The sequence below is a fragment of the Saccoglossus kowalevskii genome, chromosome 3 (assembly GCF_978046115.1).
Source record: "Saccoglossus kowalevskii chromosome 3, keSacKowa6.1, whole genome shotgun sequence".
Classification (NCBI taxonomy): domain Eukaryota; kingdom Metazoa; phylum Hemichordata; class Enteropneusta; family Harrimaniidae; genus Saccoglossus; species Saccoglossus kowalevskii.
In genome coordinates, this window is record NC_140643.1 from 33036288 (window position 1) to 33054505 (window position 18218).

General features: G+C 31.9%; 1 protein-coding gene across 4 annotated transcripts; it reads left to right on the top strand.

Moving 5' to 3' along the window:
* Positions 1-238: 238 nt before the first annotated feature.
* On the top strand, positions 239-17202 carry LOC100372051 (protein DENND6A-like). Of its 4 annotated transcripts, XM_085497077.1 has the most exons (17): positions 239-402; positions 1292-1330; positions 1607-1649; positions 2492-2613; positions 2860-2940; positions 4391-4496; positions 6528-6667; positions 6987-7106; positions 7285-7442; positions 8311-8405; positions 8928-8987; positions 9856-9920; positions 10051-10089; positions 11004-11147; positions 11258-11367; positions 11863-12040; positions 13345-17202. In XM_085497077.1, exons 1-17 carry the CDS (start codon positions 244-246, stop codon positions 13465-13467), a joined length of 1782 nt encoding a protein of 593 aa, XP_085353203.1. In that variant the 5' UTR covers positions 239-243; the 3' UTR covers positions 13468-17202. The 4 variants fall into 4 exon arrangements, with proteins under 4 accessions (XP_085353203.1, XP_077862592.1, XP_085353204.1 ...); XM_078006466.2 differs by lacking the exon at positions 10051-10089; XM_085497078.1 differs by lacking the exon at positions 8928-8987.
* The last annotated feature ends 1016 nt before the right edge of the window (positions 17203-18218 follow it).

Genomic DNA, 18218 nt, shown 5'->3' on the forward strand with positions numbered 1-18218 from the left:
TACTAACATTCTATACAAACGCCAACGTCCATCGTTTTTACTCAAGCTTATTATTATTATTACTCGTATATGTTACAGATGAACATAGACTATAACCAGGTCCATATGCCTAACACCATAATGAAACTGACAGTAAAACTTACAGATGAGCAACATGGAACCCTAGCCGAAAAACGAAAGATTTACTATGTAGTGTTTAGAGGGCAGACAACTTCCTGTTTACTAGTATTCTCTGTTCCTAAAATGGCGTCAGTGGCGGAGAGGCAGCCGCCACTTCAATCAACACGGTCTTTTGAAAATGACGAGAATTCGCCGACTATTTTGCCATGGGATAGATTTTCAAACTGGCTTCACTGTGTGTGTGTCGTGACATTCGATTTGGAGCTTGGACAGGCTATGGAGGTATGGTTATATAAGTACCTAAAGTCTAGCGAGCGAGAGAAGTCGGCTTTGTCTAATAATATTCAGCATGCCTTCTCGACCCAGTTAGTATACGTTGATATGAGAAGTGTGTAGACTGTTGTTCTTTTTATTACGACACGTTATTATGAATCGTGTTACAAATAGTCAAATTTGTTGATCATTTGATCGTGACACTACGGCGCTGACAGACGACAGTCTGGATGACAGTCCGTCAATGAGCTATTGTTCATTACACGGCAAGCTGTCTTTTTGTGGTTGCCATAGTATTGTATTATCCATCATCATGTTACGGTATGTGGTAAAATATTAATCTGAAAAAACAACAAAAAACAAAACAAACATTTTATTCAAAATATATTTCAAAACATTATGATGTGGATTTCAGATGCCGAAATAATGGGACTCCGTATCTGTTGACGTCACTTATATATTGTATCTCATTAGTTGTAAACAACATCTCGACCTCGAAAAAAGACAATCAACATTAAAAACAAGCATAATTTTGACTGCAACAAAATGTTTTTTACTTACGCTTTTCCATAACCCGTTTGTAAGTTTTATTATTTTTAAATATTATATTTTCATGGAAGGTCACATACCATAGTCGTATAAACACATTCAACTGCCGGATATGGTATGTGTTTTGATACTTACTATTCATGGGCTGTCTCATAAATAAATTATAAGCCAGTACACTGTACAAAACAATGGTGTGCCCTATGAAAATACATAATAATAATAATAATGATAGTAAAACAATACACTGAGTCACCAAATTTGTGAATAAGGAACTCTTGCAAAATTAAAGAATAACATACATGTGGTTCGTAATTTTGTCACATTATTATTCTCGTATTTCTTTTCTCAGCTTGTGTATCCATCCCATGTTAAGCTTTCTGAAAAGGAGGTGAGTAAAAATAAAATACATATATTACTTGGCAAAACAAAATTTCCATCTTAACTGTAATTACACAGTCATATAAAAGTTGATGTTTTTATTACCTGAGTAAACTATGTGGGAGTATAAATACCAAGGTCATAACAATTGAGAAATATTGTCTCATGCATGGCTGGTTGAAATATCAAGGCCACATGATATACTAGCATTTTATAAAGAAAAAATTCTAATAGAATTAACTATTACTATCAAATTGTAATTTATACAAATTTTTATTAATTTCAGAAAATGAATATTTGTTATTTATCTTTTCCTGATTCAAACTCAGGTGAGCTCATTGTAAATTATGTCTACTATTATAATTCACCTGTGTATGTTACTATGTTCTAATACATTAGACACCACCAAGAATGATACTTTTGTATAGGGTTTAATTAAATTATTAGCTTGGTTGCATTTTTGCATATTTTATTGATTGTTTAATGTGCTAAATTAAAACACAGTGAACGTTTCGTTCAACAGTAGAATGGTATTTTTTTCATTCACAATCCATTGAATTTAAAATCAAGTAAATAACCTTGTATCTTCACATTCATTGAAATTAAATCTAATAACTACTTCACCTTGTAACAGTATGTTACATGTATAACATACTATTACTGACTCTATAGGTGTATAAATATATAAGGAATAAATATACATAACATTTTTTGAGTTAAACAATTTAACAAAAATCAATTGTTATAATGGAGTTCTTTGATGCAAATAACAATTTCCATATTAAAATGGTATGCAGCTACATTGCATAATATTAAAGGGTTTTACATTTCATAGTCCAGAAGCTTTTGTTTATATATTTTGAGCAGTTTAATTCAGAACCTATACTATGCTTTGCTCTTTTTGCTCAGTACATCATTTAGTTTCTCAGGAAATTCTTGTAGGTGAGCAATTCTTGCTTGCAGTATCATAATTTTTTTTTTATTTATAGTTTTTTCATGAACAAATACATACAGAGCTGTTCAATGCTGAATGTTTTTAAAGAATCACTGCTGTTGACTTTAATGACTGAATTTTCTGACAAATAATATTTTCAATTTCACGTTTTAATTTCCATTTATTCCATGCTTATGCAATCAATTAGATATACATGAAGATTTATTTTCTTTGAAGGTTGTATGGGGGATACCCTTTTTAACTATCGTATCAGGCAACACACGACTACATTCAACAGAAAAGCTGCAACATTGAGTACACGAAATGCATATGAACGAAGGGGACCTGTCACATTACAGGTACTGTACATTAAAATTATTGGATTTATGTAATATCAGAAAAATTTTAGAAACAAAATTCATAACTAAAATCAATAAAAAGTAGTATCAAGGTGGATTAATGTAGTAATTTCTGGCCATTTCTGGATTTGGTGTAGGGAAATGGCAATTTATTGAACAACTAATAGAATAATTTTGTTACATCAATCCCCGTATATCTGAAAAATTATTAATTGAATTGATTGATCCTTTGTGTTTTCCCACTAGGGTGAAAATGCCTATTACCACGGCTTTGTTTATTTTCGTCAAGTTAGAGATAAATCTTCTCGAAGAGGCTATTTTCAAAAGGTAAGACTAATGTATGAATAAATGTCAATGAAATCCTGTTTTATTTGTCATAAAATGATAGTTGTGATGAGTGCTAGTTCTCCCAATAGCGTTATAGTGTAGAAACAATATTATTAGTTATTTACTGTAGAATACTTTCTTTTCGCTTGGAATTTATTTTTGCTATTTTCGCTGAAGGGATGATTCCGTGAAAATAAAATCCAGTGAATATATTTTTTTTCCTATATTTCACATTAAACTCATCAAAAATCAGTGAAAATAAATTCCATACAAAACACCCAAAGAGCCTTTTCAGCGAAAATTAATTCCAGCGAAAATAAAGTATTCCACAGTACATATTATATTGTTATATCACGATTATGTTATTTTTCTGTGGAAAACTCTTAGTACATAACTTTGTTTGAATAATATTCATTTTCATTTATTGAGCGACATTATTCATCAACATCCGCATGCTGGTTGGCAAAAATGTAAACAAGTGTGACGGCCTATACACATGATTCATAACAATGTAATAATAATGTTAAAAACATACAATTCTCCGCCAATTTATTCTACATTACTCATAAAATTACTCATTAAATTACCTCTCAACCTCAAGTAAGATTTAATAGCATAATAAAAAACAAACCATACCTGGCTCAATCAATTGATAGCGTAAATCATCAAAACTGATATGTGAATATGCAAAGCGACCGATAACTAAAGCATCATTTCAAATGATATAATCTCGTTTCAATCACCACTTGCATGTATTTGAGATGAACTTGAGTAAGTGGTTGAAATCTGATTAGAAGTAAACAGGTCTGCTATTTATAAAATGATCTTACTAGTAATTTGCATTATGGTTGTCGAATTCTTCAACCTGTTACAGCTGTAACTATTATGCCCTGAAATAATAGCACATCTGTTCTTGTCAACATTATGTAAGATGATTGCCATTTGTGTTCTGGAGGAAAATTGCACTGAAAATTTGACGTTTTAATAATCTTTATATTCTGTGTATAAATACACATTTATGTAATTTAAAGAAATTAAAAATAGCTCAATCTCAATGAAAAAAAAAAAATACTTGAAATGTACTTTGCAGTTTTTAGCACCAAATGTATCATAACATTCGTTCCAGGCAGAATTCAACTTTTTCTAGTAAGAACATGGTGTGAATTTAAAAGCTATCCTCTAAATTGGTCTACCGTATTAAAAGCCGCATCCCTAAAGGAACAGCTATTCTTTTTGAATAATTGAGAACCGAAAATTCAATTTCTCATATGTATAGATGCTCTAATAGAATCTGTATCCACTCTATTACATTGTACCATTTTAATAGAAGCCATTGCTTCTAATATAGATACAGTAATTATATTTCCCTGATGAGTCATCTAAACTATATCTTATAGTCTTTACATGATTGAGAAGGTTGTTCAATAATTAATTTTCTATCTTTTCCTAGTCTGTGGTACTGATTACCAAGCTGCCATATATCAATCTATTTACTCACTTAATAGATATTATAGCACCAGAATATTTTGATAATGGGGAGCCATGTCTGGAAGCAGGTGAGTTGTAATATTTCAGTATCAATTGCACTTTAAGTATTGTTCACTTTTGTACAGTATGTTATGTCACTATATGTGTCATGCAGTATCAGTGACATAAAAGCATGCAATATTTTTCTACTGTAAATTACTTTATTTTCGCTTGGAATTAATTTTTGCTGAAGGGATAAACTTAAATTCCACAGTGTATGGCAAACAACTCAACATGGCTTGCACTTTTTCTGTTTTCATTGATAATGAATGGAATGTTGCAATAATGCGAATTCAATAACAAACTTGACCTTTTGAATCAAAGAACATTGTTTGAGGTTAAATCGAGTAGAAAAACATCATGCTGAGAGTTGTCATGCATCAAATGTTTGTTGATGATAAAGATAATAATTACAATTTTGACTTAGACTATATCCCACAGACCTTGATAATTTTTGGCACAACAAAATTTTATCATTTTAGTAATTTTTTAGAGGAGGTTGATCTGGTTAAAATATTAAACAACAAAATTCTTTTCTGAGGTGGTATTTGGGTACATGCCCTTCCCTTACTTTCCTCGATTTTACATGTTGTAAGGCACATGGGCTTATGATCAAGGAAGTACAGTTCTAGAAAACTGTTGCATCCATTATCAGGAATTTGTTTCATTGTTACAGAATTCACCTGGTTCTGAACTCAATAATTGTCAAAAATTATATCTGCTTTATGGTGAAAGCAAGGCTTTCTAGTTTCTTAGCCGATGACCCTGAATAAAGGTCAATAGCTCTACTAAACAGGGGAAAACATTGTTTATTGCCAGTACACTTTATAGCTGTCATAAATTTGAACTTTGATAAAAGGTGAATACAAATCTCATTCCATATTTAGTTTTTCACTTCAGTGCTATATTCGCTTGTTTATTTGTGTACAATGGAGGGTATCAATTAAATAATTCCATGACACTAATCACTAATTTACTGAAAACTACAATTATAGAACAAATTAATTGTACAATATATATGTAAAATTTAAAATTACAGACACTGTTATTACTGAAATAGAACTATCCTGGTTAAGCACTTCTGCAGCATTATTGATAAAAGCATGTAGTAGAAACGAAGGGTAAGACCCTCTGGGTTCTTGGAAATGTGTGAAGTGGGATTATAATCTAATTTCAGTGAAATTGAATTTCCATTCACCCATCCATCACCCAATGGCAAGCAATTTGAGATGATAAAATTTCGCAGTAAATTTGAGGATTTATTGTATTGTGTGGTAAAGTTAGGCTGAAAAATAGAAAAAACGGGTCTCAATAGAGTAGGTTAACAGCTGCTCTCTTATTTATTAACTTGCAGTCTGTATATATTGTACTGTGAAGAGTTACATACTACATAATGATTAAATAATGTACTGTAGATAAGCAACATATTTATCTGTTAACATAAATAACACTATAGTACACAGTTAGGCACGCTCCCTAGAAGATATACTATGTACAAATTACTTGACCTCATTATTTTGAAATCTGTATGATAAATAGCAGTACATTGACTAACAAATTAATAATGTGTAACTAATTGCTTGAGGGATTTAAACCAACGCACATGATTTCGTTGCTAAACAAAGGCATTGCATTATTCAAGATAATTATTTATTTCATATATCCTCATCTCATACTCAATTATATTATGTACGGCATGTATATTTATCTACATAATCCTTGATGTGTTTTTTTTTTCTCACTGGCTAAATATGATATATATGATTTGGTAATGTACTGCTAATCAAAATGTGATATTACCGGTAGTTGTTTCTTTTTTCAAACTTGGTTATTATTACTATTTACAAATGCATCCCTAAAGCATGTTTTGGTGTGCTTTTCGTTTTTAAGATCATTTGTACACACTCAAGTCTTGACAATTCAATTTAAATCTTGCCAACGTGTTGCGGTACAAAAATTGTACTATGACAATGTAGGATACTGGCTCATGTATAATTTCACACTAATTCTATCTCATGCTTAGTTTTGATAATTGTTTGTTTGTTTTCTTTCTATGATAGCATGTCATGATATAGATCAATGGTCTCCACCATTTCCAGGAGCAACTTTACATTTACCTATTATGGGTGTGGTGCTACAAGTCAGAATACCATCAAAACATGATAAACCTGCACAGTCACAAGTTATAAAACCTATATTGGTAAGTTATGTTATTTTAATACCCCTGTTTTGTTTTTATATAGTTACATGTATAGTTTATAATAGTGAATATATTCCTTCCTTGGATAATAGTGATCAATACATGGTATTTACAATGTATGCATCCCTTTTCACATTTGCATTTCACAAGTTGGTTCAGAGAAAGACCTGGCTGTCATTTCTTGCCCATGCTTTGTCATCTATTGTTCTCTGTGATTTATTATTATTATAGTACTAGTGGTTTGTGTGAACCATTGTGTTTGGGTTGATTATTGATTGTCTGACAATAAGCTCAATATCTTATGAATATTTGTTTTCAGTCTCCTGGCAGTGCTCCACCAATTGTGATACCATCTGTCAATGAAGTAGAAGTTTTCAAATGTTTTCAACCAGTTTTACCTCATATACAGTTGTTATGGGAGTTAATACTCACCAATGAAGTATGTAAACATAATGTGTTTATTTTGAAAAACACTGAATCATGTATGTATCATATGTTCATAATGTGAAACAAAATTAGTTGATTTTATCAACAACCCCTTACAGTGCAATACAAATTACAGTGCTCTTACGCAACTATTAATGTTATCAATATGACTGATATATTTCATCTTTCAGCCTATTGTTGTGATGGCTCCTTCACCCACCTTTTGCTCAGACACAGTGCAGGCGCTTGTCTTTATGATGTCACCGCTGAAGTACACATCAGATTACAGACCTTATTTTACTATACATGATAGCGAGTTTAAAGAGTACACTACTAAAACCCAGGCACCGTAAGTAACCAATAAAACCTTATGTGAGATATGTTACATTGATATACAGTTAAAAGGAATTAAATATTTGTTATCTCTGAACAGACCAAAAACTGATATAGATGATATACTGGATTAAGTCACAGTACACAGTATGGCCAAAAATCAGTAATTGATGGTCAGTTGTTTATCTGTACAATGTACTTGACCTATTACCTCAAGATCATCTGTACTTTTGCAGTAAGCAGGCCTGGACTGATGGAATCTCAATGCGAATTATATGTTAGGGCTAGAAACTAGAATTGTCATAATGATTTAATTATTGAAAAATTCAGAAGTATGTTTCTGTTACCACAAATAATTTTGTTTCAGATTAAGGAAAAAAAAAAGATGGAAATCTTGTAAAAAATTCTTTGTAGGAAACCAATCTTAGTCAAGATCTTTATCATTATCTTTGTTGTCGAATGTGTTTGTTTGTACACAAACTCATGATGCAAAGCGATTTCCAAATGTTTTGTCACATGATTTGACCTACAACAACATCCTTTGACCCAATGGCATTCTGATAACACATGGATATAAAGTGAGTTATTAATGTCAAAGTACGATCTGTTGGAATCGGCAAGATATTCACGGCAGTCGATATCCATGCTGTAATATATAAATTTGATTACCGGTATCTGTATTGGGAAAAATCAAACAATGCCCAAAGATCAGGTTTTTAACTAGACAGTAAACATTGGAGCATTTTCGAAAACATAGGCCAAACATGAGCCCGAAAATAGAAATGTAGAGGGCGCTTAGTTAAGCATGGTCACTTAGTCTGGCGAATACTGTACATTTTTTCAGCCAGTCAACAACATAACGATTTTATAATATTTGTTTTCAGACCACCTGTTATACTGGGTGTTACTAATCCATTTTTTGCAAAGACCCTGCAACATTGGCCACATATCATTAGAATAGGAGAAATGGGGCCTGTAGGTAAGTGTTATTCAAATGTGGATGTGGGATAGTTATTTATGGGATAGTTATTCATCCTCTTTATTCTCTTCATCTTGCATTATACTAATACCGTGCATCCATTATCTCAAAGTAGAATTATGCTAATGCCATTCTCATAACACATGCTAAATACTGTGTGGTCAGATTTCTGTCTCAATAATAGGTTTTATATTAATGGATTATAAGTATGGGTATGCTATTATGTTTACAATTAGGATGTGATTACCCATACTGTTAAGCTAAATATAGGATATATCCACATATAAGAAATTACATGTTATTATAAAGAGAGAAAATTGGAAAAGCATGTGAAAATAAAATTATGTTTTGTTGTCGAGCTTTCTCTGGGTGATACTAAGAATATATTAATAATGGGGAGTTTATATTGTTATTAACTATTTTGCATACCTACATATTTATAAAACAATAAGGGGTTATTGTAATATTAATTCCAGCATTTATATTTCCCATTCTCTCTTTCATTTGTTTTGTTCCATGTAGATAAAAGTTCATGGAAGAAAAAGAAATCTAGTAATATAAAAACGCTAGAATCCAAACCAGGTGTGGTTGTATTGCACTATAACATCATCTCATAGAATAATGTTAACTATCTAATATCATGTTTATTAATTTTTGTCCATGTTGCTATGTCATTCACCTTGCTTTTATCTTTAAAATTGCAAACTTATTAGTCGAGTAAGTGGTTCTGTAGATTTTCATGTTTTTATTTGATTTTTCATTGTGTAATTATTACATTCATTGCATACCTGATTATCTTTAACCATTCACAGAGTAAATACAAGTAACGTATATCTATTTTTGTGCAAGTAAACTGAAATATTGAACTGATTATTGATCATGTGCACATGTTGTACATTATATATCCTACATGAAATATTTACCAATATTTTCATCCATACCATATTAGGTCTTGCTAATTATCATATTAACAGTTTGGATGTCTGTGGTTTCCTATTGTTATATTTTGATTTTGTGCGATATTCAATATCTTTTGATGCCATGTTTTTTTTTTTTACCCCAAGTTATTTTTCAATCGCAACTCTGAATCCAGAGATAACATATTTTTTTTCTGCAACCTTGCCAGTGTTGGTTATTTTGTAGTACCGTAACTTGTGTAATCATGGTCTGGTCTGTTCTGATGCTTTGCACATATGATGAAATGGGTTTTTCTTGGCTAATACCAAAGATAATGTGTGGTATTTTTTGAAGAAATATTTGTCCCATGCTATGAATTCAGAACAATATAAATTCATACTGTTTCTTTCAATACCACATGTCATAACCAGTGTTAGTTACAAATAACCTCTAAGTATGAAAGCTAATGTATTTATTTGACCAAAGACTGATGTTTCATTGTACACATTATTATTTGACTGATTTCTCATTCATTTGTTAATCTTCACTACAGGTGTTTACACAAGATATAAACCGTTTTTGAACAAGGATAAAACAGTACTTAAAAGACTGCAAAAGGTAATTCATATTTTAAAGGGTTTATAAACATTTGCTAGGTTTAGTTATACCAAAGCACTTTTGGAGAAAATATTTTAGTTTATTCAGTAAGAATGATTTATATTGTTATATAATTTTTTCACTATGAAAGATTTCCATACAAGGACTGAGGGGTGAAATAATTGCAAAGGTAAGTAATTGTCGGGTCCAATGTAACAAACAGGTGATGGGCTAGTTGGAAAACTAAAAACAACAGATCTGGATACAAAGTTATAAAGTTATATTCCACTTGTAATGCAGTACTTTGCATTATTTAAACTACATTCTGTTTGATGAGTTGATTGCAGCTGACCTGACGTTGACTGGAGAAGGAGTGAATATACCTGAATATATGTAGTTGTCAATTAGCGGGTGTAAACAGTCCTTTGGACATCACTTCAAGAAATAGTGAAATTTATAAAATAATGATAACAAAACTTTAATTCAGGCAGCAGCTAGAGACAATATGAAATAACGTCTTGTTATAACCAGGGGACCACACAAATGTCATTTGATAAATGTATACAATATAGCATATTTGTCACTTAACTGGAATTTTTAACAATAAACTTTATTTTGGTTAAAAATCAACTAAATATATAATTTACAATGCTATTACACATTGCATTACCACAGCTATCTTTAGGTTTAACATTAAAATGGTTACATATGCATGTAGGTAGTTGAATGTATAAACTAAACAAGTAGTGGAGAGTTAGTGGGTGTCTTGGGTGATCATACTTTGGTAGTACGATATAAATAATCTTGTAACTGGTTTAATGTTGCCGAATGTTGTTTATATTATCTGGTATTAAGGTTGAATCATCTAGACACATTTGTAAAGAATGTCAACATCGTAAATAGGGAAGAGCATAACCTCTTCTCAATGTTTACATTTCACACAAAATATACAGTATATATCTTGCAGTGAAATTAATAGAATTTAGCTGTTTGTAAAAAACTGTATGGATGTGTCATATTTAGAAAGTGTGCATCATATTTGCATAACATTCAAACATTATGCTTATTCTGTAACTAAATAAATGTTTTTTGTTTTAATATCAGGGTATACAGAATAAGAGGCCTGTTGAAGTACAAGACGCCATGTTGAAACGTCATTTTCTAGAATTAACACAGAGTTTTATGATTCCACTTGAGAGATATGTTGCTAGTCTTATGCCATTACAAAGAAATATATCTCCATGGAAGGTAAAGATAGAATTCTAATTGTTACCACAACATCTCTTCTATAATGTAATATGTACCACTGTAATAGTGAGTTTATATTGTATTCACCTTATTTCTGATGTCTTATTTAGCAACCACCAAGGCTAAAACCATTTCTACCTGAAGAATTTATTAAGACACTAGAACATTCAGGTCCTCAACTGACATCAGGTCTCACAGGTGATTGGATTGGTCTATACAGGTAAGTTCATACTCAGTTTTATAATAAGTAGAAAAAATATAGTTAAAGATGAACTTGATTGGTTTGTGTAGCCTTACGTTTTTGTATAAAAAATGGAAAACATACTTTTGTAAGACATACCCTGGTGACAAAATGCAAGTATGAATATTCAGCATAAGAAAAAACGTTAAATGAGCTCAAGAATGGCTTGTTATAAAATCACCACTCTTCTCTTCTGGTGCGCACATGGACTGTAAAGTTTCACCGAGGGAATACTCCTAGGAAATAGAAACTTGTCTATTACTAAATTATTTTTTTCCAATTGAACATCAGCCACCTATAAGAATTAGCCCTTCATTGTAGTTGTCTGGCTTAAAAAACTGAATTACTTCATTATATAATACTACTAGATCTACCGTAGTACATTTGTGCATTTCATTGTGTGATTCTACAGTATGCAACATTATTGCAAGTTTCATATTTCTGATGTGAAAACTGTTTTTTTCCATTTCGTAGGAGGTTTTTCAAGTCCTCAAATTTTGAAGCTTGGTTGAGAAGCCGACAACAGGAAGTAAATCAGAAGTTGTCCATATTACATCTTGATGCTTTATGCGATGCTGATCTAATGCAATGGATTAAAGATAAACAAGAAGTGGAAATTGTTGATCTTATTTTAAGACTCAGGGACAAGTTGGTAAGTTATTTATAGCGTACTTAATTTTCATTCAATTGATATTTGGCGTTACAATACTGAAGTGTCAAAACTAATATCATAGGTCAGAGAATTGAAGGTAATTCAGCTTAAATAGTTTTATGATTTAATGCTGATAATTTATTCATTGAACACATCACCACTGTCACTGTTATATACTGTAAAATGACAAATTTTCACTGGGTTTAAATTTCGCTGATTTACCATTTCAAGCATATTCAGTGGGATTTTAAATTCACGGTTTTATCATTTAGATAATGTGTTCATGACAAAATTTACATATTCGCTGGGTTTTAATTTAGCGCATTTTCCAGTCAGCGAAATAAGCAAAATTAAAACCCAGTGAATAATTAACCCCTTTACAGTAATTCAATCATGGATATATACATCCATGGTTGGTCTGTGGAGGCTTTCAATAGCTTGTGTGTTAACTAAATTTCTCAAGTTCCTAGCAAGAAATTTCTGGAACTTGTTGCCAACTAGGCTAATCCTAGGCCTCACAGAGAAAATGCTGGTGCCAAAAATAAAACATGTAATAAATTGAATATTCTAATGTCAAAAAGTTAAAATTTTTAAAAATATTCTACTTGCTTTCTATCATGGCTAGTGGCCTTTTGGCTTACCTTATTCATATAGTGCAATGTGCCATTTGGGACGCTCTAAGCAAAAAGTAATCCTACAACAACTGAAATACTGCATTCTGGGTAACTCTGTATTGATCAAAGTAACACACACAAGGCTGCCATGTTTATGAATATAATGGATGATGCTGTAATTCTTTGGATATTTCCTAAAATACCATCAACAGGATATATAAAAGTAGATATAATCAATCTACGTAAGAGCTGTAATAATCCAAGGTTATTATGACGATACCTCAAAGTGTGCATGAAGACAGTACAGGGAAAATATCGACTGTGTTGATGCAACCACGTACTGTCTGTGTGTGTGAGGTATCGTAATGACCTTATTATGATACATCTTTTCCTTCCAAGGATACATCATGGTAATGCCGAAATCCAAAATGTTTAGAACAGAATCAGCGAACTTCTTTGTGTGGAGTCTGGTCAAACCCTAGTGGCAGCCATGTTTGCTTTTATTATTAGAGGACGCTTACGTGCGTAATCATTCCATTTTTGGAATTCGCATTTCCTAATATGGTAGGATGAAGATACCCCGTAAAATACCGCAAAATTACGGCACACTGTAACTTATGGTGTTACGGTGACAGATGTATAATAATATAACATAATAATAATAATAATAATATGATTTATATATTTTAGGCTACTGTATGTGCTCCTGATCTGCCAACCAGACAGGAAAGAATAAACCAACTGAAAATCCATATGGATCACATTATATCCAGCCTACCAGATGATTTACAGTCTATTTTGAAAAGTAATTGACATGATTTTGTTTGAAATTGTATCTGCGATGTATTGCCTGGACAGATGAGAAGCTCTGATAATCTGTGAACGTTTGTGTATATACAAGGACAGAGATACGTCTTAGTGCATCACACACATAGAATACTAAGTATTCACTTATTATATATGTTTGTGTATATTGAACATGACAGGTAACAGTTCGTGATGTGATGCACTTTGAAAGTAACATGGTCAGCATGAAATGAAATGATGAACAGTCATGTGTTGTTGGCTGAGGATAAAGTTGCACTAGTCGTATATCATTGTTGCAACTAATGAGATCATTGGTAATTCTTCCTGGAAATGTCTTCACTAATAATGTCAGAATGTATTATTCAAAATACTGGTCATTATATGTACTAGATTTTACACTGCCAATACTTTATTACCGTAAAAAACTCTATTAATTCACGCACCCAATTTATTCTAAAAATATAATTGTTAAATGTATTTGGTTAATTCACGGTGTTCAAAAAAGGGATTTCAATTAGATCCTTTTTAAACATAGCACAGAAATTGTTATTGTCAAGTGGATTTGCAGTGCTGCAAAACATGGCATCTCTTGTATATGTCACATTTATTAAATTACATTATGATTTCCGTTGACTGTTGCTTAGCCTTCAATGTTTTTTACTAATGCCATAAACACAACTACTGGCATGTGTCAAGAAAAAAATGCTTGTAGATTGTAACGTTGCTCATTCAGCGCAATGTCGTTAAAAGATTGAAAGTTCATTGCTATCATATATGGATCCCATATGAATCACTAAATCAATGTAGCTCTCGTTTTTTAGATTTGATTGAATCAAAAATGATCTCATTATTTCATGCACTAGTAAAAATATGAATTCACATTCTTAATAAATAATTGTTTAATCATCGCGAGAAGTAATAGAGTTTTTGCGATAAAGCCCAGTCACTCAAATTTATACAGTAGGATAACAGTTGTCACTCAATTATATTAAATACCTCAACCAAAGGGAGAGAATTTTGAATATGTTTGAGCTGTTTCATGAGTTATCTGTGTATCAAGATTTCACACTGATGACAGAATAACAGTTTTCTATATACAACGATACATTGTGTGTACTGTGTTCACAGCATTATTTTCATTCAGTAAGTCAAATTGTTTTTAAATGGAACAGGAACAACAGGGTTTCATTTTCTAAAAATAGCATTTTGAGAAATAAAGATTTGTTTTTATTTTTCAAATGCTATAAATTAATATGTCAAGTTTGTACTGTACAGTTTTACCAAGGGTTCACTTTCTGTGCACTCTTTATAAATAATGAAAAATAGTTATAAAAAGTGTATTTAATATTTGGCAATGTAAAGATGCTACTTTTTTTTTTTACATTTCTGACTCTATTATCCCTAGTGTTCAAACTACAATTAAACCAGATATCTCTTTATATAACGAAAGAGCAACTTATCAGGAGTTGTGAATGTGTGACCAAAAACCTCTAGTTTTGAAAAGTTCTAATTGTAATAATTAAACTTAAGTAAATCATTAGTTAATCATTCTTTGCAGTTTTTGTTTAATGAACCAGACAGAATATGACTACAAAGTTACCACTTTTTATTTTATAATAATTAGTGTAAAAAGTTTTCTTTTTAACCACATACTTCTAAGTTATGTAGAATACTGTGATACATCAAATATTACAATGTAAATTACTTCATTTTGCTTTGATCTAATGAATTGTAGACACTTTTTGATATTACATCCTAAACTACTATCCATCTTACCAGTAAAACACTTTATATCACATATCTACCCTAGTGTATTTATAAATGACAATTTTTTATTACATTTAGTGTGACACATTAGTTGTGTTTGTGCACAGCTTTCTTAGTATAAGCTAAGAAATCAAAATAATGTTAGCCCATGCTAAGAAAACATATGTGAAGGCTTGGTACTGGGTAAATCTGACCCGTTTTTAAGACACAGTCTAGACCCTTAGCAAGGGTTAAACAACAGTTAGCATGGACTAAGCACCCAAAACACCTCTGTATTCAATGTCCATTTGGAATATTTATTATGATATTCATAACTTTTCATTTCCTACATGACTATCAACATGAGCACATTGTTCATTGTCATTGTTCTCAGTGGAAAATATGAACTGATGAGACTCTGTACTACTTTTTGTTTTTCTGCAATTTACACTTTCTGAATTTGCTTTGGTATTGTTTTATAACTGTAGAACTGACATGTATATCTTCCTGGTTACAGTACTGAGTAATCATAGTTAAAATTACTGAAAACTTTTGTATATTCTTAACAAGTTTAGGTAGTCCTTAGCCTGTGATAACTGTTGTTCCCTCTTCAGCGTGAATCGGGTCTAGCCGATATGCAAACATATAAGATTAACTTAGCCTGTACTTTGTGTAGTGTGAACATGACTATAGTTACTTGAATTTGAAATGAATCCTACTGCTTACAGTAGTTACATCAGTTCAGTAGGGTTGTGGTGGGTGCATCACAAGCCCATTCTGTGACTAATCACTATAGACCTAATATCCCAGAGATCTACAAGTGATATTTCATTATTATGAATAATATTTGTTTGTGATCTTTGCAGTGCATAAATATCTATTGAAATATCCCTCTAGAGTTATACTCACATACACCTGACTTTAAACCCAAAATATATATCAAAGCCAACCCATTCGTGAACAGGAGACCTATTGAAAACAACACTTTGTGTAAACAATCTTGGCTGCAGGCCAAGTGATGTTCACAATAAACATATCCCATGTCTAGTCTATAATTGTAAACACTGACAATGCAAACAAGTACTTAGACTAATGCATAAAAGTGACAGCTCTCCTCACCACCACACTACTGGCTTGAATGCACACAATCGAATTTGCATAAATATATTTTGATCTGTTGAATGCTTTATTGTATTTAATGTTTCAATGCTTGTCATGTAACATTGAAGGCTAAATTGGCATTGATTGGCAGCCATTTTAAGGCCAAAAATGCCTCAAAATCACCATTTCTGAACACAATCTCTGTTGTGCATGAACGGATTCTGTTCAGACTTGGTACATACATTAAACATAACAACATTCCTAGACCGATCCAGTTAATTAGTGCAACTTTACTGGAATATGTGGTTGCTACAAGACCAAGAGTAGTAAAAGTATATGGCAGCAAGTGTAGATTACATGGGTGTTTGCTGGAAGTTGACAATCCCCCGTGGTGTAGTTTAAAGAAATGCGTGGCCTGAACATAACCAGGAAGTGTAAAAGACAATGTAAATATATTTGTATGACACGTAATCAATATAGAATGTTGCAAATGTGATTCTGCAAATCTTGTGTGATATATATCTTTTATCAACAATTTTGTCTTGGTGCTTTTTCTGTACTGTTTTATCAAAATGTACACAATATTACTGTCATCTTTTATCTCATTTTAACAAATGTCCTACTGTTGATTTCAAAAATGGTTATTTCATGACTATAATAAACTGTTTGGATATGATTTTTGCCTTGTTCACTTTAATTGTGAAATAGTGTTGCTGTCTTCATATTTAATTTTGACATCAGAATGGTTTAAAGTCATCACCTGACGACTCTCCTGCTTTAATATTTTCTTGAAAAATGATGATTCCCGCCGTTTTGTCTACTAAAAATTTAAATTGTATATTCGGAACATTTTTCAGAAAGTGTTTTCAATAAAAAATGGTTCTAGTCACTATATTGATATACGTGTAGTAGGTTACTGATGTAAATATGATTTTAGTGGGCATCACCAAGGGGGGAGGGTACTCCTATAATTGAAGTATATAGGTACATGTGCTGCTGTTTCAGCTCTCATTTTCACGGTTGTCTTTTTGACACCATTTTTGAGATTGTCGGCCATTTTAGCAAAGTATAGGCCATTTTTGGTGAAAAATGCAAATTTGTGAACTGGAAATGCTCCTCATCGTTGATATTCTAGGTCCAGGTTTCAACTGACTGTGGGGTACTGCCAGCCAAAATCCAGTTGAGTACCCTTGGAGGGCATTAATGCTTATCTTTTCACTTTTTAACATAGTTTATGTCATTGCTAGCCAAATACTAACACTAGGTATTGTCTAAACGAGGCAAACAGGGTTTGTGGGTTGCTAATGCTAAGTCAATCTGTCCTTTTGTTGCATTGATCATAAATTTAGAATTGCTGGAAGATTTGTTGAAAAAATTCAGAAAAGAAAGATGTTCAAATAAGCTACCATAAAAAATAAATATGCACTTGTCCGACTCTTCAAGTCAAGCATTTTATTCGTTGTGTGCTGTTATTTGTAAGTCAGGGATGTACTCTTCTCTTGTGGCCACTAACAGTTGATCAACTAAGGCTCTTGCTTCATGATTTTAAAGATGCTGTATTGTTTGAGATGTTCAATTAAGCGAAATTCGAGTTATGGGCATTATAGATTTTTGGTTTTGTTTGATTTTTACATGATCTCAAGAGTTCTAACGGTTCACTCTTTAGTAAACGTTTAGAAGACGCCCTCTATGGCGGGGAATATCAAAATTGCTATCCGTAGCATATTAAACATCAGTTTGGGTACCATGAGGCTGTCTGCATATATGTATGCGATATAACGGTATATAGAGTGGAAAAAGTAAAAGTGTTAATTGATCTTGATTTCAAGTTCTCAAAAGGTCTACAAATATGAATATTGAAGACGAAATTCTAACTCCGATTTGACATTCAACTTGTAAATTTCTACAAT